Source organism: Haliotis asinina, chromosome 3, assembly GCF_037392515.1.
Source record: "Haliotis asinina isolate JCU_RB_2024 chromosome 3, JCU_Hal_asi_v2, whole genome shotgun sequence".
Lineage (NCBI taxonomy): Eukaryota > Metazoa > Mollusca > Gastropoda > Lepetellida > Haliotidae > Haliotis > Haliotis asinina.
The window spans coordinates 43,352,945-43,377,397 of NC_090282.1; the positions used below are offsets into that span (position 1 = coordinate 43,352,945).

General features: G+C 42.8%; 1 protein-coding gene across 2 annotated transcripts; it reads left to right on the top strand.

Annotated features, from left to right (window-relative positions):
* The first annotated feature begins 328 nt into the window (after positions 1 to 328).
* LOC137278067 (uncharacterized abhydrolase domain-containing protein DDB_G0269086-like) lies at positions 329 to 20,098 on the top strand. 2 transcript variants are annotated; one of them, XM_067810151.1, is made up of 6 exons: positions 329 to 706; positions 11,236 to 11,267; positions 15,256 to 15,374; positions 16,280 to 16,345; positions 17,836 to 18,610; positions 19,005 to 20,098. In XM_067810151.1, the coding sequence occupies exons 1-6, from the start codon at positions 667 to 669 to the stop codon at positions 19,401 to 19,403; spliced, it is 1,431 nt and encodes a 476-aa protein (XP_067666252.1). In that variant the 5' UTR covers positions 329 to 666; the 3' UTR covers positions 19,404 to 20,098. The 2 variants fall into 2 exon arrangements, with proteins under 2 accessions (XP_067666252.1, XP_067666251.1); XM_067810150.1 differs by having other exon boundaries at positions 422 to 706; positions 12,889 to 15,374.
* The last annotated feature ends 4,355 nt before the right edge of the window (positions 20,099 to 24,453 follow it).

The window sequence follows — 24,453 nt, forward strand, 5'->3', positions numbered from 1 at the left end:
TTTACTGGTAACAAATACATCCATGTATCAATGAATGCTTAAAAAAAGAAAAAAAAGTTGACAAAGGAAGAAAAAGAAGAAATTAAACCCTTTACATGCACTATTTTTTCCAAGAAAACATCTATTGCTCCAATGCAACCATTGCAACAACCATCCTCCCTGACGTTAATTCACATGCTTATCAAATGCTTACGCGGAGAGGGCGTTGAGGTGAACAGCGAACGTCTTTCACTTGATGCACTATTGACCCAATAACCGAACACAGATCCCCAGATTCCATGCCCCAACTATCCCAGTGGTACTGCCGCATAACGGGCGACAACAAGACAGACGTCTCTTGTACGTCTACGTAACGCCACAGCGTTATCTTCGAGGCAACGTTTTGGGTTAGAGGTCGAAGAAATACGAGATGGCTTTTATCAGAACGAGGCTTGTCTCTGAACTAAATCGAAACTTCAGTCACAGGTCCTCCACTCTGGTAGGCTGTTCGCATCTGGTTAATGTGGTTCGAAACATTCCAGGAACAGTGAGTGAATGTCGTTTGGTTTTTTAAAAAAACAGGTGGATCTAATTGTGGGCGCAAAGGGAAGTGTCGTCTGCTTGTGATTTCTTTTGTCTGCTGTTGCCGGAGCGAGCTAAGGTGCTGAAGCAAGTACTGCAAGGAACATGGAAATGAAGGTCTTCCTGTTCGCGTGTCTGTTGTCAGGTGAGTGGGATAGAGTGAACAGGTGGGATACATTGGCTCCTAGTTGCGGGTGAGAAAATCGATAAGCTAAACCCGATAAACTAACTGTCAAGCTCCCATACTATATAATATGTGAAAGTTCGTGATAGAATCACGTGGACATGATCGAAAACCGGACAACCACGTACGTAACAATCAATATATCGTATTTTGAAGGTCTCAGTGGTCAAAAGCTTTTGTCCATATCTCCAAAGTACGTATGAGGCATATGCACACGCCTCTCGTAGGGATGCATTTCTTGTCTTATTAAATCGCCTTAGACCGAGTTGCTGAGCCGGAAGTATACAAAAACTAAATCGTCCACGCTTGACATCAGTATCTCTCTCCGGCGTCTGATTGGCTGACACATAACGCTGGATTATTAAGTGTTTCTGTAAACATATTTTTACTCGTTTGTTTGTATACTAGCCACATAAAGAAACTGGGCATATACAGAAAATGCATTCAGAATTTCACAGCAAAGACGAAATGATGTCATTGTGGTATCAGACCACAACAAAAAGTCAACATGAACAATATCCGTAACGATTACGTCAAGGTTCAAACTCGAGTAAGGAGACACACGCCCAAGTCACACAGCCAAGAAAGGGTGTGACCACCGTGTGCGGTTGTCTTGACGACGTTTTTGTCTGAGTGGCATGTCTCATGAAATCTTTAGTCCTCTCTCGCCTGGATTGCTGTAACAGTTTATTGTTTGGAGTTTCGTGAACTGATCAATAAGTTACAAAAGATTTAGAACATTGCTGCCCGTATTATAACAAGAAACGAGCCATCTTGTCACATATCACCCATTCTACGATCTCTCCATTGGCTTCATATTCCTGAGCGCATCAAATTCAAAACACTGATTCTCACTTATAAGGCAATTCACAACATGGGACCGCTCTATCTTCAAGACCCCCAACACTGTACGCTCCTTCCAGAACTCTCGGCTCCCATGATCAGTTTCTCCTGTCCGTGCCTTCTTATAAACTCAAATCATTTGTTGCCAGGTCCTTTCAGTATGCAGCCGCTACCCTTTGGGACACTCTGCCCCTTCATCTAAAACTAGCGCCAACTCTGCCACTCTTCTTCACACACAAAACATACCTTTTTCAAAAATATATTTCATAAATCCATGGATTATCTTGTGCATATGAACTGTGACTTGTCAGCGCTTTGAGCATTGCTTTTGTGTGGTGGAAGTCAGCGCTACATAAATACTCTTCTTATGATGTGCATATGAATTTGTGAACGTTTGAATGACCAAAGATCAAGTTTTCGATAGTGACAGCAACTTATGAGTTTCACTTGCTGAGTGCAGCTGCACGGGCTGCACTTGCAGTTACACACTGCAAGTCCATATGCCACCATCAATGACGTCACGTCGCCTGTGACGAGCATGAGCGTTTGATAGTCTCCAATACTTGCTGTGTTCACACCTGAATTTATGTGTGAAGACACCGTGTGTCTTTGTTCATATTTTCCATGTGCACAGCCTCTTTATGTGGCTAGTATATTATTGTTAACACGGTAAACCATCAAACCGTGGCAACTTGGATGAAAGACGTTTGAATTGCCTTCTCGTTTTCGCATTTACATATTTTGTCATTTTATTAACCAATCTGATCGCCGGAGATAGTAAAGTTGACAATTCTTACGTGGTTCATCCAAGATTGATGTCACTGGTTTGATGTTTTACCGTGCTAACAATAATTTTAAGAAACCAGTAAAAACATTTTTCAAAGAAGCACACAATAATCCAGTGTTATGTGTTAGACAATCTGATCGTCCGGAGATAGTGAAGTCAAGCGTTGACTATCTAACTTTGTATACTTCCAGCACGTCAACTCTGTCCTTGGCGATTTAATTTTCCCCTGGGAAAGCCTGTGTATATGCCACCTACACAGGAGATATAGACAAAAGCTTTTGGTGCTTTTGAGACCTTTAAAATTCAATAAATCGATTGATTTGTGCGTGACTGTCCGATTTTCAATCGTGTCGTCGTATTTCTGTGACGAACCTTCACATATTTTATGGCAGTGGTATGGAATGGATAGTACACCGACACTAAGTAGTTTATCGATATTCTGACCCGCAGTGTGGTCTGTGGGTGGGATATGAAGCCTTTGTCATATTCAACTGACGAGAAGTACACCGTCCGGCAAATTCTATGAAAAACCTGTGTTTGAATACGAATTGGTCGTGAGCAACCCATACATGTCTTAAATGGCGACAAACTTGATAGTGTGGTTGATGCATGTCTTCATATCCCAGATGTGTAAATCGATGCTCCTCATGTCTCTCACTGGACTGTCTCGTTCAGACTCGATTAATTACAGACCGCCGCCATTTATAATTGTGGAAAATGTGACGTTAAATGAATTCGGCGTTAATCAATGAACAAACCAAACTTTAATCACACACAATACGGATATGGTGAACTGGGTATATTTCCCCCGAACATGTGAATTGTATGTAGCCAAAGTAAATGCATGAGTTTCATTAAGTATATAATCGCAAAATGTGGGTGATAATTAGTTGAAACGAGCAGGTGACATAATAGTGACTCTAGATCTATGTTAAAAATGTAGTTTGTATAAGTATGAATGGTTATGGCATTTCAGAAAAGCAATTTAGGCTATAAAGTGTATGATTTTTCCTTTTCAAACACATAAATAAACAGCTTGGGCCGATATGTGTCCTGGCCCCGATTTCTCGAAACAAACTTAAGTCTGAGTTTTGACTTAGGTCTGAAATTTTACTCAAATTTGAGAAAACTCATTTCTCAGAATGAACTGAAATCGGCACAAAACTCATTTTGAAATTTGAATAAAAACTTAAGTTTGTTTCGAGCAATCGGGGCCGGGGAGGACAAAGGCGTATTTGCTCGAAATTTCTATTTTAGTTTCTTCGAATCTTTTCTCATTATTTCAACTATTTTAACCACACTAAGAGTGTTTTCTCGTTAACTGTCTCGTTGTTTAAGTTTTCTTTCAAAGACTGGAGTTTTAATTATTTTCTCGTTGTTTGGATTATTTATGCCAACGTGATGTGAACATGAACACATGATATCCAATGGTTCAGAATACACGACACAATATACATGTTATGTACCTTGAAATACTCTTCTCTACGCTCATCTCTGGGATATCACTTTGAACGCATTTGAGAATGAAAAGTAACAAACATATTTTTCTAGTTTAACTAATCGGTCATTCACCTTTATCTGTGGGTGTGTATGGGTCTAGGGTTACGCCATCGTACATCCCTGAGTTATCTTGACGTCACGGATGAAACTAGCAACATCGAAGAAATAAGTGAAAGCAGATGTTCAGGGTATAGATTTTCGAAGCTCTCTTAGCGCTAAGATAGTCGTAAGTGCCATATATGAACACGGACGTACGACTATCTTAGCGCTAAGAGAGCTTCGAAAATCTAGCCTTGGATGCCTGTCACGTGAATAACATTGTATTATCTGTTCTTCGTAAACTTGCTACATTGTATTGTTATGACAGATATGACCACACATTTCGAAATATTTGCTGACCAAGACATCGGTTGGTCGACTTCTATTATAACTGAATTGGCGAGAAAGAAAATATTCCATTTATGCGTCAGTGTAAAATCATACAAAAGCAGATTTCTCAATTTAAATGGAGTTGTTTGTTTATTGTTGCGCCAAGTTTCACAACCAAAAAGAAACTAGATTGTTTTATCAGTCTGCAACACAGTATCTTCTGTCCTGACCCCAACGAAGCACACATGTGTAATGTTATTCGTGCGAGTTTGTTCAAAATTGCCTCTTCACTCAGCAGGAAATGGGTACCCGGTGGGATAAGGCAAATGGCTTTTAACTTTGGGTAACTTAGGTTACCCGTAGTAATAATGTCCATCATGTTATTTGAGGATATTTGAGTGGATGAGTAAGTGATTTGTGTTAGCGCCGTTTGGAACAGTATTCCAGTTATGTCACTGCGTGTCTGCTTGACATGGGAGGAAAACTTGGAGTAATTCATTTTTTTTACGTATACCACTTTCTAACAATTTACGAATATGACAACGGGCACGGATACGATGCTGCTACGCCTAGAACATTAAAAACAAAGGGCGAAACATGCTCATGGGTGTCAGCTGTTCCCTGATGGGCGCAATTTCTTCACAACGGACCCGTGAAGATCCGAGTTGGAAATGATCTTTAGTAAGCGGAATGTTCTGTGGAGACTAAGGAGATCGAGTGGTCAGACTATCTGAGGTGGTTGAAACAAGTCATTATAATGCGTAGACTGACGTTTATGCTGTTGATTGCTATATTGTCTGGTTAAGACTCAATTATGTACGCCATATAGCTGGAATATTGCTGAGCGCGGTGTAAACCTTACCCCAAACTGTTACTTCACAACGAAGTGCGCTGCTTTAGATAACTCTCTACCTGAATCTGTCTCACAGTCCCTGAACAACATTATTTTGCCTACTGCCAAGTCTTCTCTGCAGAGCCAAAGCCTTAAGCGAAGTAAGTCTAGAATCCCTGATGTTCAGGATCTGTAAGCAACTGCAAGAAAACAAACTCACGTTGGGGGTCCGGTTACAAAGTAAACATCTCTAATTGCTATGACTGGTCAGATCATCACCTTCACCAGTGGTCTTAGTCTGTCGTACAGACCCTGAAGTATACATATCCAAGAAAGCTCACGCAAATCTAGAAAATGTGGCAAGTCAAGATTTCCATAGCTTCAGCTTCTTCTGAAAATGAAGAAAGTCTCATTATATTATTTTTTTTCACTAACGTTTTTTCAGTAAAATATGTTCATTTCAGAGACTAGCTGTTAGTCTACAGTGGTCTGGAAATTTGTCACACATTTTCATCTGGCAGTTCTTAAGGAGATGGGAGAGTGTGCACAGTTTCTGGTCTTAAAGAGACAAATCAAGCAAAAATGTTAGGGAAAGGTTCCTCCTGAATGTTACTTTGTGAAAATTATTGTTTCATTGTCTGACTTGGGTCCACGCATGCCAGCCCAATTGTTAATGTGGATAAGGGTTTAACCCTGTTGTGGTTTAATAATCTACCGTTATCTGATTGCTCAACAAGAAAACTCATTGTCAACATAGGGCAAGGAAACAGGTCACATGATCAATTCATTCGATTTGATCATGGCATTACTATCGCTCCGTAGCTCATAGGTTTTCTAAACAAATTAAATACAGTGTATATGAACAAAATGAAAATATAGAGACAACCATAAAAGCAGATAAAAGAGCCTGGACCAGACAATGCAGTGATTAAATGCGTGGGCATCTATCGATTGGCATATTATACAAATGAAATGCTTTGAATTTGTAGACATGTTTACATCACATTCCTAAGTAATGTTGCTGGTGTTGCAGATAGATACTTGGCCATCTAGTCTACACGTGACATTGTTGGCTCCAAACTGTAAACTGTTTGGCAGTAAGAGACCGTGACTGGGGCGCATGAGTTGATGACAGCATGGAGAAAGAACAGGGTTTAACGCGAGGGCCAATAAACATGCCTGTCACTTTTACCGTTATCTGATGGTTGTATGATGTGACTTCTAATTGGTAATGACCCCAGCACGTGTCGCCCCCAATGCAGATGTTCTTAGTCTCCGAATCTATGGTCTCCCTGGGGGTCCTTTACAATTAATTTGGGTTTGTTTGTTACTGTCAAAATTATATATAGTCAGACACTTAAGCATTTGTCTGTCTCTGTCTATGTGATACTGAAATTTGCGATGATTTGGGTAAGAGGAAGGGAGGGAATTCTTGAAGAGAAAATGCATATTTGTCCAGGCACTGAAAGAAGAGGAAAATTGAATAAAACTGTTGGGACCGGCCCTTATCTTTGAGAGATTCTGTTGCAGCAGCTCGCTTTCAGCACATGCGGCACATTTGAGATGTCACGTGCTATCTCGACCCTATGTGGTCTTGACCGGGATATGTGGGTGCCTCAACGCGCAAGTAATGTTGAGCACTATTACGCGGTCACCTCAACATGACGCATTCCTCGCTGGTCATTGAACCTTATTCATTATGAAAAGGGGACATATCTAGCCCATGTGACGTCATTACAGATATCTAGCCCATGTGACGTCATTACAGATGCTTTGATACTTTTCAACATGTTCACGCAAGAGCACTGCGTCCTTGTTTGGGGTGGGGTGTGGGGTGTGGGGGGTGGGGGGCTTGGCTTAAATCTTCAGTCCCGACTAAACACAGCTTGTTTTTTTTATATGTCCACTTTCTTCATAATATTAAACCCGTGAAGGTCCCGGGGTAGAATAGGCCTTCAGCAACCCATGCTTGCCATAAAAGGTGACTATGCTTGTCGTAAGAGGCGACTAACGGGATCGGGTGGTCAGGCTCGCTGACTTGGTTGACACATGTCATCGGTTCCCCATTGCGCAGATCGATGCTCATGTTGTTGATCACTGGATTGTCTGGTCCAGACTCGATTATTTACAGACCGTCGCCATATAGCTGGAATATTGCTAAGTGCGACGTAAAACTAAACTCACTCACTCACTCATAATATTAAACTCCCTCCAAATGTAATTCCTCGCATTGACACCTTCACCACGGTAACTATTCATCCAAGGAAGCTGAAACATCACATGACTGTAGCACACTGATGCCACTTGATCTTGTCCAAGAGGTTCAAATACGATTTTACAAATGACCATTACGAGAGCCATATTTGATATTAATGTGTCATAATATTTGGCCAGTCTTGTCTACTTCGCTATCCTTTTATCATTTGAATAAAACTGTTTGTCCAGATTTTGAAAATTATGTGTATAATATTATTCACTGAGGATGAACCATAGTATCAACGTTATATTACACGGTATTAATCGATTACCATATGCGTGGGTACTAACGCTCGTGTTACAATGATGAGTGAGTGAGTTTAGTTTTACGCCACTTTTAGCAATTTTCCAGCAATATCACGGCGGGGGACACCAAAAAATGGGCTTCACAGATTGTACCCATGTGGGGAATCGAACCTGGGTCTCCGGTTTGACGAGCGAACGCTTTAACCACTAGGCTACCCCACCGCCCCTGTTACGATGATGAAGTCTCAGAAGCACGCATGCCATTCATCATTCATTCACCTGTACACTGGCGGGATTTAACAGCTCTCTGTGGTGTATCTAGTAAGCACTCATCACAAACTGAGCCATTGGTATCGACGAAAGTATTTTCTGTGCCATATTTTAGCAACAGATGAAAACTTAGCACCTGTGACTCGCCACAAGATTTGTTCACGTGGTCCATCAAATGCAAGATTGTTCTGGACTCTCACACACCGGACATACAAACATTGACCGGAGCATCCCATCTCAACTCCAGAAGGGAGTCCTGCTAAGACTCGATTATTTAGCACATGCTTTCATAGTTGAACATTTGTTTGCTTCGACAATATTCACTAATCTACTTTAAAAGGAAAACTAGCGTTTACTGGTTAAATATCCGCAACACTTATTTTTCCATATGTTGAAGAACGTTTCAAAATCGAAACTATAAAATAGAAACAAGTCTGGATGTTTTCACATTTTGTCTGAAAGTTCTAACTTTATTTATAGACCTACTAACACTATTTCCGGACGTTCTCATAATATTTCCGGATCTTCTAATATCGATTCTGGTTGTTCTAGCAATATTTCTAGACCTTCGAACAATATTTCCGGACTCATCTTAGATATGTTCAAACATTATGTCTGGATGTTTTTAATATTAATTTCAGACGTTCTAACAATGTTTCTAGACTTTGGAACAATTTTTCTGGACCCATCTGAAATATGTTCTAACATTATGTCTTTATGTCTTTAATATTAATTTTAGACGTTCTGACACTGTTTCTAGATCTTCGAAAGAGAATTCTAGACGTTCTTTATAATATTATATGTGGACATTACTTCTGATATTAGTTCTAGACGTTCAAACATGTCTAGTTCTTCAAACACACATTACTATTCAGTAACTATGAATTGCTAGTGATCGGAAAAGACGAAATAGCCACTATCCCGCTATTCGGTGACTAATAAGAAACAAATTGGGCCATAAATTTCCAAAGTTCTTGTCCTGAATGACTGGTGAATTTTCACAGGGTTTTCATATGGCCTGATAAATTATGGCATTTTACCTTTTTGTAATCTTTTCCTAAGTTTCTATAGTCACATTTTGGGCTAGTGAATTATTTTGTGGACTAGTAACCTTTAGGCTAGCCTGACTGGCAAGTAAAATGTGGAAAGTATTTCGCACATTGCATGTAGACAAATATAAATGATACCACGAAAAGCATAGTCAGCTAATGCATTATGTCATTACCCACAGCTTGCGTCGATGGCATTAATTAGTCCGCCTGTATTGTGGATATGTATAGGTTCTCCTGGCGGTCTGTGATTATAGTGAGTGAGTGAGTTTAGTTTCACACCACACTCAGCAATATTCCAGCTGCGGTCTGTAAATGAATGAGTCTGGATAACACAGTCCAGGGATCAACAGCATGAGAATCGATGTGCCCAACTGGGAATCGATGACATGCATCAGCCAAGTCAGCGAGTCTGACCGCCCCATCCCGTGGGTCGCCTCTTACGACAAGCATTGATGCTTTCTATACCCTTGTGTTGCTGTCAGTTAATACCGTCATTATCACCATCTTGCTTCCCACGCTGATGTAGATGATACTGGTTAGTCTACAGGTATTGTGGCTAAATTTTGTCTGCCTGGCGGACTGTAGATGACATGGGTTAGTCTGCAGGTATTGTGGCTTAGTGTTGTCCACCCGGCGGTCTGTAAACGACATGTGTTAGTCTGCAGGTATTGTGGCTTAGTGTTGTCCACCCTTCGGTCTGTAGATGGCATTGGTTAGTTTGCAGGTATTGTGGCTTAGTGTTGTCCACCCGGTGGTCTGGAGATGACATAGGTTAGTCTGCAGGTGTTGTGGCATAGTGTTGTCCGCCCGGCGGTCTGTAGACGACATGTGTTAGTCTGCAGGTGTTGTGGCATAGTGTTGTCCACCCTTCGGTCTGTAGATGGCATTGGTTAGTTTGCAGGTATTGTGGCTTAGTGTTGTCCACCCGGTGGTCTGTAAACGACATGTGTTAGTCTGCAGGTATTGTGGCATAGTGTTGTCCACCCTTCGGTCTGTAGATGGCATTGGTTAGTTTGCAGGTATTGTGGCTTAGTGTTGTCCACCCGGTGGTCTGGAGATGGCATAGGTTAGTCTGCAGGTGTTGTGGCATAGTGTTGTCCGCCCGGCGGTCTGTAGACGACATGTGTTAGTCTGCAGGTGTTGTGGCATAGTGTTGTCCACCCTTCGGTCTGTAGATGGCATTGGTTAGTTTGCAGGTATTGTGGCTTAGTGTTGTCCACCCGGTGGTCTGTAGACGACATGTGTTAGTCTGCAGGTGTTGTGGCATAGTGTTGTCCGCCCGGCGGTCTGTAGACGACATGTGTTAGTCTGCAGGTATTGTGGCTTAGTGTTGTCCACCCTTCGGTCTGTAGATGGCATTGGTTAGTTTGCAGGTATTGTGGCTTAGTGTTGTCCACCCGGTGGTCTGGAGATGGCATAGGTTAGTCTGCAGGTGTTGTGGCATAGTGTTGTCCGCCCGGCGGTCTGTAGACGACATGTGTTAGTCTGCAGGTGTTGTGGCATAGTGTTGTCCACCCTTCGGTCTGTAGATGGCATTGGTTAGTTTGCAGGTATTGTGGCTTAGTGTTGTCCACCCGGTGGTCTGTAGACGACATGTGTTAGTCTGCAGGTGTTGTGGCATAGTGTTGTCCGCCCGGCGGTCTGTAGACGACATGTGTTAGTCTGCAGGTGTTGTGGCATAGTGTTGTCCACCCGATGGTCTGTAAACGACATGTGTTAGTCTGCAGGTATTGTGGCTTAGTGTTGTCCACCCTTCGGTCTGTAGATGGCATTGGTTAGTTTGCAGGTATTGTGGCTTAGTGTTGTCCACCCGGTGGTCTGGAGATGGCATAGGTTAGTCTGCAGGTGTTGTGGCATAGTGTTGTCCGCCCGGCGGTCTGTAGACGACATGTGTTAGTCTGCAGGTGTTGTGGCATAGTGTTGTCCACCCTTCGGTCTGTAGATGGCATTGGTTAGTTTGCAGGTATTGTGGCTTAGTGTTGTCCACCCGGTGGTCTGTAGACGACATGTGTTAGTCTGCAGGTGTTGTGGCATAGTGTTGTCCGCCCGGCGGTCTGTAGACGACATGTGTTAGTCTGCAGGTGTTGTGGCATAGTGTTGTCCACCCTTCGGTCTGTAGATGGCATTGGTTAGTTTGCAGGTATTGTGGCTTAGTGTTGTCCACCCGGTGGTCTGTAGACGACATGTGTTAGTCTGCAGGTGTTGTGGCATAGTGTTGTCCGCCCGGCGGTCTGTAGACGACATGTGTTAGTCTGCAGGTGTTGTGGCATAGTGTTGCCCGCCCGGCTGTCTGTGATTGTAGAAAACTGACGGTTTATATGCCCTTGTGTTGCAGGTTTAACATGGGTATCCTCCACCCAGGAAACGGTAAGTCCGGTTGAAAAAGGCAAGTTGACACATTCTCCCATTGTTATATGCATTACAGACTGGCATAGGTTGATGATTATTAGACTGATACATAAATAGTTTAAGGGATTTCCCGAATTATTATTACCATAATTTAAGAACATTATTGAATACATCGATTAACCTTCTTTTTGTTATTATATCAGCTCTAACGCCGATAATCAATAAAAATCGAGCATGACTAACTCTCATTCCATGGAACAATATTCATATTACTGATGCATGTATTACAGTCTGAGTAAACATTGGCTTAGCATTGTTCGTTACACTGCTATCCTCAGTCTAAGCATCCTCTTCCCGATACCTCTCCACTAAACCCTGGACGCATGTACGGCTTCGTGATTTTATTACCTCTCTTTGCTGGTTCGCATTCTCACTGTAGCCAGCCAGAAAAGCCGCCGTTACTATCGAGCTTGCCAGCGTCACAAAAAATTGCGGTCTCAGCTGTGCAGGTTTGTTCGCAGTGCGACTCAGATTTTGGGGATATCATACCTAGAAATTGTCAGGTCCTAAGCTTTAAAAAATATTTGTAAGAACGCCCTCTACCTCTTTCACAGTACCTCTTCACGATTTGTGTTGTTAAATTTAACCGGTTAGATAATTTGAAAAGCGACAGTGAGTTGTGATCGGTACGCTTAACTTCCCGGCGTAGACATCTGTTTGGATAAAAAGCCAGTCAGTGTAGGTATTAAAATATCGTGCGGAGCCGTAGATGCAATCGGGGTATAGTGGAGGTTTATCGGAAGGTATACAGTGGAAATATCGAGGATGGAGTGAAAGAAACCTAAGTAGAAGGTCGCGACAAATAAATTTCGAGCGACCTATGTCCGTCCAATCAAATGCGAGACGGTCAAACAGATTTAACAAGGGATTTAACAGACAACAGCTGTGGTTTTCTGGGGACTTCCCCGGTCACCGACACTAATCTCCCAAAAACGAAAAACGGCATAAAAAGCCCAAACAAAATCTACAAAAATGCAGGAAAATCTGTATGCCTTTTTCGATACATGTTTTTGAACCAAACAGTGTAAAGTAAAGATTTTATGAACAGTACAGCAACCACGTTAAATGCAGCCTGAGCTCATACAAATCAGCAAACGGAGCTGATCTATTATTCAACACCGCAGTCAAACGGTTTCCTGATGTGTCTATCAAAGATATTTAGTAACATCTTTTACACTTCTCATTATGGGTACAGCTGAAAAAAATACTTTTAGTCTACAGAGAATAAACAAGTCCGTACGCATGATAGAATTAAACTAATGGAACAAATATGGAGCTAAAATACTACAACATTTCACGATTATTTCAGGGGGTAGATCATCTTTGCCAGGCGCAGTCTCAGATTTCAGTCCACTAATAGCAATATTTACTTCTATTTACTTTCTGATGTATCAGAATTCAAAATATCATTTAAAGTTTTGCTTTGGTGGCTGTGTGAATAAAACATGTCTTGCATGTTGTTCTGGTTTGACCTTCATTTGCATGTATGATGGACCTGTGACCCCATTAACACCTTCCTCTCTTACTAACACGTTTGATGTCTGATCACGTTCCACCACCGTGTGATTCCTTCTTTCAGCCTGACGAGGCTGCTCCTAAACGCTCACCCCTTCCTTCAAGAACACTCCCTCCTTTCCAATATGACAAAAACCGTCCAACCAGACCACCCTTCCGGATGGATGTACCTGTTCCTTCCCGTCGTCCTTCAAGGAGGAGGCAAACCCAGTCGCAAGCAGACCGTTCATATGCGTCTGACAACACGACTGCATTTCCCCTGGCCATGGAGATGAACCAACGTCCACTTCCTCCTTTTCCTTCTGGAACCCTTCCTCCTTTTCAGTACGATCCTAACCGCGCCACGCGCCCTCCTTTCCGACCTGACGCAACAGCTCCTACCCGCCGTCCCCGAGTAAAGAAAAAACAATCTACTCTTCCTCCGTTTCCTTCTGGAACCCTTCCTCCTTTTCAGTACAATCCCAACCGCGCCACGCGCCCTCCTTTCAGACCTGAAGTAACAGCTCCTACCCGCCGTCCCAGAGTAAAGAAAAAACAACCTACTCTTCCTCCTTTTCCTTCTGGAACCCTTCCCCCTTTTCAGTACAATCCCAACCGCGAAACTCGTCCTCCTTTCCGACCTGACGCAACAGCTCCTACCCGCCGTCCCCGAGTAAAGAAAAAACAATCTACTCTTCCTCCTTTTCCTTCTGGAACCCTTCCTCCTTTTCAGTACAATCCCAACCGCGCCACGCGCCCTCCTTTCAGACCTGAAGTAACAGCTCCTACCCGCCGTCCCAGAGTAAAGAAAAAACAACCTACTCTTCCTCCTTTTCCTTCTGGAACCCTTCCCCCTTTTCAGTACAATCCCAACCGCGAAACTCGTCCTCCTTTCCGACCTGACGGAACGCCACCCACTCGCCGTCCCCAAGTAAGCGGTAAACAATCCACTCTTCCTCCTTTTCCTGCTGGAACCCTTCCTCCTTTTCAGTACAATCCCAACCGCGAAACCCGTCCTCCTTTCCGACCTGACGGAACGCCACCCACTCGCCGTCCCCAACTAAGCGGTAAACAATCCACTCTTCCTCCTTTTCCTGCTGGAACCCTTCCTCCTTTTCAGTACAATCCCAACCGCGAAACCCGTCCTCCTTTCCGACCTGACGTAACACCACCCACCCGCCGTTCCCAAGTAAACAGTAAACAATCCACTCTTCCTCCTTTTCCTTCTGGAACCCTTCCTCCTTTTCCTTCTGGAACCCTTCCTCCTTTTCAGTACAATCCTAATCGTGAAACCCGTCCTCCTTTCCGACCTGACGTAACAGCTCCTACCCGCCGTCCCAGAGTAAAGAAGAAACAATTTACTCTTCCTCCTTTTCCTGCTGGAACCCTTCCTCCTTTTCAGTACAATCCTAACCGCGAAACCCGTCCTCCTTTCCGACCTGACGGAACGCCACCCACCCGCCGTCCCCAAGTAAGCGGTAAACAATCCACTCTTCCTCCTTTTCCTGCTGGAACCCTTCCTCCTTTTCAGTACAATCCCAACCGCGAAACTCGTCCTCCTTTCCAACCTGACGGAGCACATCCCACCCGTCGTCCCAGAGTAACCAAAAAACAATCTACTCTTCCTCCGTTTCCTTCTGGAACCCTTCCTCCTTTTCAGTACAATCCCAACCGCAAAACTCGTCCTCCTTTCCAACCTGACGGAACACCTCCCACCCGTCGTCCCCGAGTAACCAAAAAACAATCTACTCTTCCTCCATTTCCTTCTGGAACCCTTCCCCCTTTTCAGTACAATCCCAACCGTGAAACTCGTCCTGTTTTCCGACCTGACGGAACACCTCCCACCCGTCGTCCCCATGTAAGCAGTAAACAATCTACACTTCCTCCTTTTCCTTCTGGAACCCATCCTCCTTTTCCTTCTGGAACCCTTCCTCCTTTCCAGTACAATCCCAACCGCGTAACTCGTCCTCCTTTCCAACCTGACGGAGCACCCGCCACCCGTCGTCCCAGAGTAACCAAAAAACAATCTACCCTTCCTCCGTTTCCCTCTGTATCATTTCCTCCTTTTCAGTACAATCCTAACCGCACCACCCGCTCTCATTTTCGACCCGATTTATTAGCCACAATTCACCGTTTTCCAAGTAGAAATCAAACCACCCTATCTCCTTTTCAATATAAACCTACTCACCCCACCCGTCCTCCTTTCCGCCCGGGTATAAATGTCCCTACCAACCGTCCTGCAATAAGCAAATATGACTTTCAGCGCTCAGTCTTCCGGTACTCACCTCCCATCGACCGCTATTCCCCAGAGGGTAGGCACCCCAACTTTCCATCTTTACAATATAACCTCCCCACCCACCTCCGCCCAGGTTTCCGTGCAGAAACCCAGCCTTGGAATAAACAATATTTGCCTTCCTTATCTGTGACCAGTCTGCCCTATGTCCCCATCCAGACTGACGCCGAGGTTGCATCTGTAACACAGGCCCCTACTCAAGCCCCCACAAATGTGGATACACATTCAGGACCCTGTTCCTCTTCCTCATCGTGCTACTGCTGCAAGTGGACCAACAGGTGCGTTCCAGTCATGTCATGATGAATAAGCTCTTATTTAAGCCACAATCATAAATGTTAGTCCTGTTTGCCCGGCCATCACTGTTTGCCAAGGTGTTGACCAAGATATATCATGGTATTTATTACTTTATGTAAGGAACTGAGAGGTGGACAAAATGTCTTACAGAATACTATATCGATCGGATGTCAGGATGAGACTTAATGTGTTCGTGTACGGTTGGACCAGGTGTTAACAATTGAAGATACATCATGGTACTTATATTTTTATGTAAGGCATTGGAAGGTAGACAGAATTTCAGTTCTTCGTATACTGATATACAGAACCTGCCTTAAATGACGATAGATACTTCCCATCTAAAGTTTACTCACTTAAAACAATCACTATATGTTATGTATATGTGTGTGTGTGTTAGGGGAACCGATTGCAACCTTACGCAGATGAATTGCATTATGATCATGCATCAAATTGCTGAAAAACATGTGCACGTATCGTGCATGTGAAGAGCTGCGGTTTTGGTGTAAAGTTTTGGTAAGAATTCGCAAATTTGCATTGATTTCTATCATTTGAAAATAATATTTACAACTTTACGAATTTGTTTTAGAAACCATCACTTCATGTGTAATCAGTACCTTTAAACAGTGTAAAATATTTTGCAAAATTTGGTTTAGAACAGTTGTCTGAAGTAAGTGGCTGTATTCACTTTAGAGAGTCTAAACATTTTATGGGAGGTATATCTGTTATCGTTTATTTGCCCACTGTGTTACAATCATTTTACTCGATATGTGTCTTAAAACCCGTAATGTTGGATGTGATGTTGATGCCACGCACTCATAGGATGATGCTTATTGTATGCCATACAGGCATATCAGTGTTCTCCTTCATTGCACAGTGTTTCAAATTTCAGGTGTACCACCCAGGTATGTCTGGAGATGTCCAATGGTGTGTGTGTCCGGATGTCTAACCAGACCAGGTAGGTGCCCGGTTGGATTAGGATGGTCGGTTTCGTCGGTTGAGTGAGTGTTTTACTCCGCCTTTAGCAATACTCCAGCACTAGCACGGGACACCAATGATGGTTTTCACACATCGTACCCATGTTGGGAATCGAACCCGGATCTTCGGCGTGACGAGCGGACGCGTTAACCACCAGGTTACCCCAGCGCCCCATTTTGTCGGTTGTAAATCACAAGGCTTTCAAACAGCCCATGTACAAAAGAAATTTTCAGTGCTTATGCAATTTATATTTGTAGAATGATCTATTACATACTGTCTATAATTTTGAAAAGATAATTCAACCTCATTTACCACATCGCTCATTCCTTTTCATCATTTTGCATGGATAAATAATATATAGGGCCGTCTCCTATTCTCGCGGTAAACACATTTTCTGCCGAGGTCGCCGATGCGTGATACTTAGCGGTTGTTTACATCATTGACCAGTAAGGAAGTGACCCAAGTCTGTGAATTATGAAAATTTGCAATGTAACGAATATTCGTGAGTTTTAACCAACTTGGAAAAATCGTAACTTTCCCCCGCCCTTCCCGATAAGATTCCCCTTCCTTACACCTAATAACGTTACTTTCTCAAACCGCGAGAATAGGAGGCGCCTCGAAATGTCAGCGGCGGACGACCATGTTTTTTATCGAGCTCAACTGAGACAATTCACTCAATGGATCAAGCGGTTGATAGATGCAGATGTTAGAGGGGGGATCTCTTCATTTAAAAACAACAAGCATACATGAGAAAAGAACTGTTTATATTATTTTTTCAGCTGATATTCGTAAGTACCGCGAGATTAGGAGACGCCAGTGTAAGTTGTTCACTGGTCACAAGGGGACCATGGGCTCATGTACCCTCGAGGTCTGTTTATGTTCCACAAGTCCGCAGGGTGGGGGGAACATAAACAAACCTCGAGGGTACATGCGCCCATGCCCCCCGAGGGACCAGTGAACAACGTATTTATCTTACCGTACACCTGAATTTTAATTCTGAACTGTTTGAACCACTTCTGTTTTGAATGCGAGGCGAATCGCCATTTTGCAGACGACACAATTTTAACAGATTTAGAGTTATCTCCCTTCCATCGATTTTCAATCGCAAAATATCGGTAATTTCCGTGCTTGATACGTGATTCAATGTTATTCGAGATAAAACAGTACTACCATGAAGCACCAGAAGAGTTCGGAATTACAGGCGGTGTACACTGAAAATAATACATCGCCTGTGAGCGGGGTACAATGAAAATAATAGAATAGCGCCTAGCCAATCAGAAAGAGACATTCATGTGTGAGGTTAGATAGTACTAAACGTAGCTTATGATCAACCAAACCTGAAAAAGCATTGTCACCACTTTAAGTATTTTAGGTATCTTTTAGTCAGGATCTGCAATTTGTACTGTTAATGTATTATTACTTTTAGAGATTTATGTACATATTTTGTCTTGTGTGCTCGCATTTCTACAGATATGACAAGCAATGTGAAACCCGCACTGACCGCGTGTGCTCCGCTTGTTGCAATCGTATCCCGTCGAGTCCAGTGACATGTCATGTCCAAGCACCTCGTCCGAAACCCCCAATTCGACGTCGTCGTACTGAACGGTATTTGCTGTCTGAAACACAAACACCTCAGGCTTGCTGCCAGCAGGTCCAGAGCGTTCGTATGTTGTGCTGCATGAGTGCACCCAGGCCCCCTTGTTGCGCAGTTATACCGACCTCTGAGCAAATCCTTGCTCAAATGGAGGCTCAGAGGATTGCTCGTATAAGGGCTGAGGAAGCGGCCGCTATTCAAGCACAAAGAGAGGCTGAGCACCGTGAGGCTGTAAGGATCGCTGCTCTGAGACAGGCTGCAGTGCGAGAGGCGGAGGCGCGGCAAGCTGCCATAGATGCTGCTCGACTCGCCGCTATTCGGGCCCAAAGGCAGGCTGAACAACGTGAGGCCGAAAGAATTGCTATTTTGAGGGAAACTGCAGCGCGTGAGGCCGAGGCTCGGGAAGCCGCTCGTCTTGCCGCTCTAGAAGTTGCCCGAGAACGAGAAATGAGGCAGAACGAGGCTCGACTGGCTGCTCTCAGACTTCAGAGAGAGGCAGAGCTTGCTGCTCAGCACGAGGCTCTTCGCTTGGCTCAGGTGGCCGCAGAAGCCGAGGCTGCTCGCCTTGCTGAGCTGCAGCGCCAACAGGAGGCGGCGCGAGATGCAGAGGCAAGAGCCCAGGCACAACGGGACAACCTTGCAAGGCTTCAGGTAAATATATAGATACAAGTATCAGCAAGCCAAGGAAGTGAGAAACACTCGCCTATACTCCTGGCCGTAACTTCCAAATTCAGCTGTAAACCAGACGATTCATAATATAATTATTTTTTGACAAAACTACAAGATCTGTATCAAACTTTTCACTGCACCTGAACCAAACTTTGAATGCCCAGGTTTATGAAGTACTGCACTACATAAATAATACTGCATGCGTGCGTCTGCGAGTGAATGGGTGAATTAAGTTTACGTCGCTTTGTCAGTATTCAGCTTAAATGTGATTTTATCAAGTCTACTGTTGTATAATGATTTTATCATCGAAGCACACAATAACAACTAGTAACTTACAACGGACTGTCTATTTTGATCTCTATGATTCTGTTTAAAGGCTGAACAAGCTGCCGAACTCCAAGCCCAGCAGGCAGCTACTCTCGCCGCTCAGCAAGAAGCCGACCGCCTTGCTCTCATCGCACGAAGGGTATGCAGTAGCTGTGGTTCTTCCGTCCAACCCCTTCGAATCCCCGAGGCACAGAGACCAGCTTGCTGTTCTTCTGCAGCCCAGCCCCAGCCCCAGGTCCAAGTGACAACCTGTTGCTCAACGGCCGACTCTGCTCGCGCCGCGTGCTGCTCATCCACTACGTTAGTAAGTTCGACCCCTTGTTGCGGGGCTTCCCAACCTCAAACTCAGCTCAGCTCTTCACAGGGTCGTGTCGTCTGTTGTACACCTTCAACGTCAGCTCGACTGAATTGCTGCAGAGGAAATGGCTGGATGGGTGTCTGCTGCTAAGTCGCTCCACTGAGTTTGCCTAATTCTCGAGCTCACTTTTCTATCTCCGTCTAATATGTGTTAAACACTTGTTCGGACGTATGAAACTAACTCTGTTTTGCATAAATGATAGCAGTGTCAGTGTGTACATGTTGTCATCAAACGGTCCTTAACGTATTCGAAAGCAGCAATCTCGATGTCAACAGTTATGTAACACTGTGCCGACTGTCCTTACCCGGTGATTTTCTAACCACATTTGTATGTCTTACAGACTCGTTACTTTTAACCTCTCAATGTCGTTGAAATATTTACTCAAGTCCATTGCTTTGCTTATCGACCCCACCCCTTTGAAATGTACCCCAGTTCCAGTAATTCTTGATTTCTTGGCCTATTGTTTGGAATTTGTCACCACGCGTAGGTACGAGGTGTCCTATGTCGTGGAATGTATTTAGACCTTTCAGTCACCCCACATGGTATCTAACTCTGCTCAGTGTCCTATGACGTGTATATATACTTTTCAGTCACCCTCTCATGATATCTAACGCCCTCTGCATGGTGTCCTATTACGTGAAATGTGGTTATACCCTACCATCCACACCGTTGGTATCTAGCGCTGTACCGTCTATCTTCTAGTTTATCCCCTGCCTACCCTTGAGTAGTCATACTTCCACAATATGTATATAAACAGCTTAAATAAATCACATTTCTCCACTTTATTTGCAGTCGTTTTGAATTTCGATGGATTTGAATCTGCAAGGAAGCATTATTCTTCCATTGAATCCTTTGGTCATGGTTCCCTCTCGAAATCTCAGAACAATGTCTGTCGTCTCATTCTTTTCCCACAGAGGTTACTTGTCATATCTTCGTACGAACCTCTGTTCTAATACGGCCATATTTCCCGGTATTCGTGACCAACTCATGTTATTCCAGGACATGCCAAATAGTGACTCATGACTCTCTCGAAGGATTTCATATTGGCGTAGGAACAGCAGAACTTATTAAAACAGAAACGATAACTCCATTCCTGTTTGATTCCAGTGGGACTTGATATCGCCGAAATACTCATACAGTGTATTGCTGTTTTTGTTTTTGTATTTTTTAATTCCAAAGAATTAGGCCTTCTTGATACAGCTAAAAGAAGGAAAAAAACATATTTGGTAAAGACATATTCTGACGTATATATATCATACTATTATATACCTTACATTTCCATTTCTGAAAAGGGTTTAATGATTACAAATGAGATTTGTTTTATTGAATATGCAATAAAATTTATTAAAAACAAAAGTATATTAAAACCCAAGGCAGAAAGTCAAATATGACTTTGATATATTTCTCAAACTGGACATTCATGTAACCATGATAGCATATGAATCGTTGAATTTTTCTGATAACTCTTTGAAGCGCACGTACAATCATCACAACAAGCCTGCAAGGTCGTCACTCAGTGCCTCCGTTGGTCCAGTGAGATCCGCTGCGTGAACAAACACACGTGCATGTACTTGAATCTCTCACCCTAAATCGCATGAGTTTAATAAAAAACTTCACATCAGACAGCACATTTCCGTTTGATACGTTCTTTGTAATTTCAATATGACGATATATATATTTCATTAATTTAAAACAATAACATAATGTCATAAAGGGGTTAAGTAGTCGGGATTATTTTTTTAATCAAAGCACAACATCCATTACGCGAGTTCTGGATTGTTTATCGTATATTCGCACAAAACAAGCATCGTGTGGGGCCCGAGTCGTCTTGGGGGCACGGCAAGGTGCGAGTTGTAACAAATGATTTCCCACTTCTCGTAAACTTAAAAGCCCCCAGCGGCAAAAAATCGCAACACAAATTATCTCCCTTGTTCCAATGCAATCTGGCCTCGATTTCTTGAAACAAACTTAAGTCTGAGTATTGACTGAAGTTAGAGTTTGTACTCAAATATGAGAAAACACATTTCCCAGAATGTACAGCTAACAATTGAAGTCAGCGCTAATCACAGGCGCGCACGAGGTAAGACTATTATCCGAACCTTTTTGATGTACCCCCGGATTAATGAAGCAAAACCATGTGTAATTAGCCAATCTGTTACCGCTAATTAACGTTCGGATACGGAGACTGAAGCATCGGATTAATGAATCATCAGGTAATGAGTTTATATAGTAAACAAGATTGGTTACAGCCAGCTACTGTTCGGATATCGCGGGAATCGGATTGTCGGGGTCCGGACTAACGCGGCCTGACTGTACTACACTCAAAAATAGAAGACAGTTTGCGTTTTGTGAATATATTGCTTAAGTTGCTTGGGCTTTTTATTCTCAAAGTGCAGTTGAGTTCAAAGTTCAGCTTTGTTAAACATAGTTTTTCAAACAACGTCGCTGATTGCACAACTAAATCTGATTGACAACCAATCACAAATCTTGAAATCTCGCACCATGAAAGGGACGTATTAGAAGATAACATAGAAGATAAACACAGGATTGACCCAAGTGATACGAACTGTACTTGTAATAGATGGATACGCGAGCTGTGACAATACATAGACACATACACATTAACTGTGTTGTTGCCAGTGGACGAGTGAATGATTGAGTTTAGTTTTACGCCGTACTCAGCAATATTCCAACATTCCAGCTATGTTGACGCGGTCTGTAAATAATCAAGTCTGGACCAGACAATCCAGTGATCAACAGCATGAGCATCGATCTACGCAATAGGGATACAATGACATGTGTCAACCAAATCAGCGAGCCTGGCCACCCTATCCCGCTAGTCGCCTCTTACGACAAGCTGAAGATCAGTCTTAACCCGGATCTTCATGGACACTTCCGCTGGGAAGGTGCCAGGGTGTTAAACCCATCAAACAAATGGGAACAAAGTCCTTTGGCGACTGTGATCGGTACTCAGATGAAAACTAAGAGTGATATGGCTAAAATATCTTAATTTACCCTAAGCTCACAAATTTTCACTACCAACAAAGAATTACAGTAAACCCATAACAGTTTGCATGCAGTAGGTACAGCATTTTCCATACTGAAGTGATTCATGTCAAAGATAAAAACAGCCAAGCAGTATATATCTGCAGACATGAATGTGACTAGGAATTCTCTGTAAATGGACAAGACTGCAAACAACTGATACTGCCCACGCAGGACATTCATGCAAGCTGGTATTCGAACGTTTAAATAGGAGGAAATCAGTAAGACCTTTAGCTGCCATCACTAAGGAAAATGCTGATCAAGTATATTTATGAATTTGGACGACGCCCTCGCCAGGGAGTCATTGTGGACTACTTAGAATAGTAAAACGATCATATTACATATGTTCATATGATGATGTATATGCGTTTAGGAGAGGCATGCATAGAAGACAGAATTCAGTCGATAAAAAGACGAATAAACAACAGGACAACCGTATCCTCGAAATAGTGATTAAATCTATTCATATATTCGCCCAACCAGTTTTCTAGGGTGGGAGACGGTCACACTGTTCAGTTTTCGTTCTCATACTATTTAAAGCAGGAAAACGAACAGATTCGTTATCTGTCTTAACTTAACGATTTACATAATCCTACACGAGATTATAATCAGCACATAAATCTTATAAATGAGAGTACGACCTGCCATGTTTATGTGAGCGAGCAGTATACAGCGTGAGAATAGACGAAACTTGTTCGCTCACAATTTAGTGATACGTCCTGATTTACACACGGACTTCACAACCTGCCAGAGCATTTTTTTTCATTTAACAAAAATATTGTCTCAATGGAAATACACACCCTGCTTATTCAGGTGGGTGAGTGAAAGAATGAATTTGTGAATCTTCTAGATTTATATTGTGTGTCCAAAAATCTCCTCTCTATATGCACAATAATTATGTATTCACAGATTATTTGCATAAACAAAGTTTACACTGTATGAAGGGGAAGTATTTCTCTCTGAAACATGGGAACATTCTGTTTACTTTCTGTTTCTGAACATGAGTCACAGGACTTGGAGAGTATGCTGCAATTATGATCATACTGCATTGATGTATTGTGATTATTTATACGTTGTCTTGTCCGGATATCAAATGGTATATTCATCAGTCATGTTCCAGAAACGCAGGAATAATTCCTGCATGATATCGAAACCAGTGCACAAGTGATAAGCAACGTTTACTATAATCATTTAATCCCCAAACGTCTAAGCAGAATAATCTGTTTAGTACCTTCTAAAAATTCACATGTGTACTATTTATGCCCATTTAAGCTGTAACAGAGTATGAACACAAAACGCACAATCCGTTTGCTCAAAACAGCACACTTGAGGCGCCCGCCATTGCATTCTTGCAATGCACAGAGGACACAAACAAGTACCCGCCTTTATACTAACGTACACTCCACAAGGCTATAAACATGCGATACCTGTCTTTATATAACCATGGAATCCACACAGGATACCAACAAGTATCCATGTATTTCACCCTAGGATCCACATAGAATGCATGAGTTCTCTGCCATTATTCTATTCACAAAGGATACGAGCATTAGGTATCTTCTGTCTGTTCTCAGAATATGGAGCAACATGCACCTTGCACGCTTTTTGCCTAAGTGTTATATTACACCCTGAATGATCTAGAAAACCTATGAACGACAGCCTGATACTTTACTGTTTGCGTGTGATGACATCCAAACAATTTACACTCTAGAACATGCCATCTTCACTAACTGATTACATACGGCCCAATCAATAACATCGCATGTTATTTTGACAGTGAATACATACCTCGAGTTTCCGCCTTTTTAAATTACAAAAAGGATATTAGTTACGTAATTACTATACACGGCTGTGAAAGAATTCGTAAATTACACCACATTATTGATATCTATTGCATATCTTATGCAAATTTAATGCAACGAATCAAAACCGCTGAACTGGCGAACTGTGAACATCCTTGAAGCAGTTCCGATGATTACTCGCGGCAAGGTTTACACTCCTGTTCGAAATACTCTAAAAGAAGGTAAAGGTGTCGCGTTAAGTAGGGTGCGTGTCAACAAGCCGCGAGCACCTGCGAAACGTGACATATGGCTAT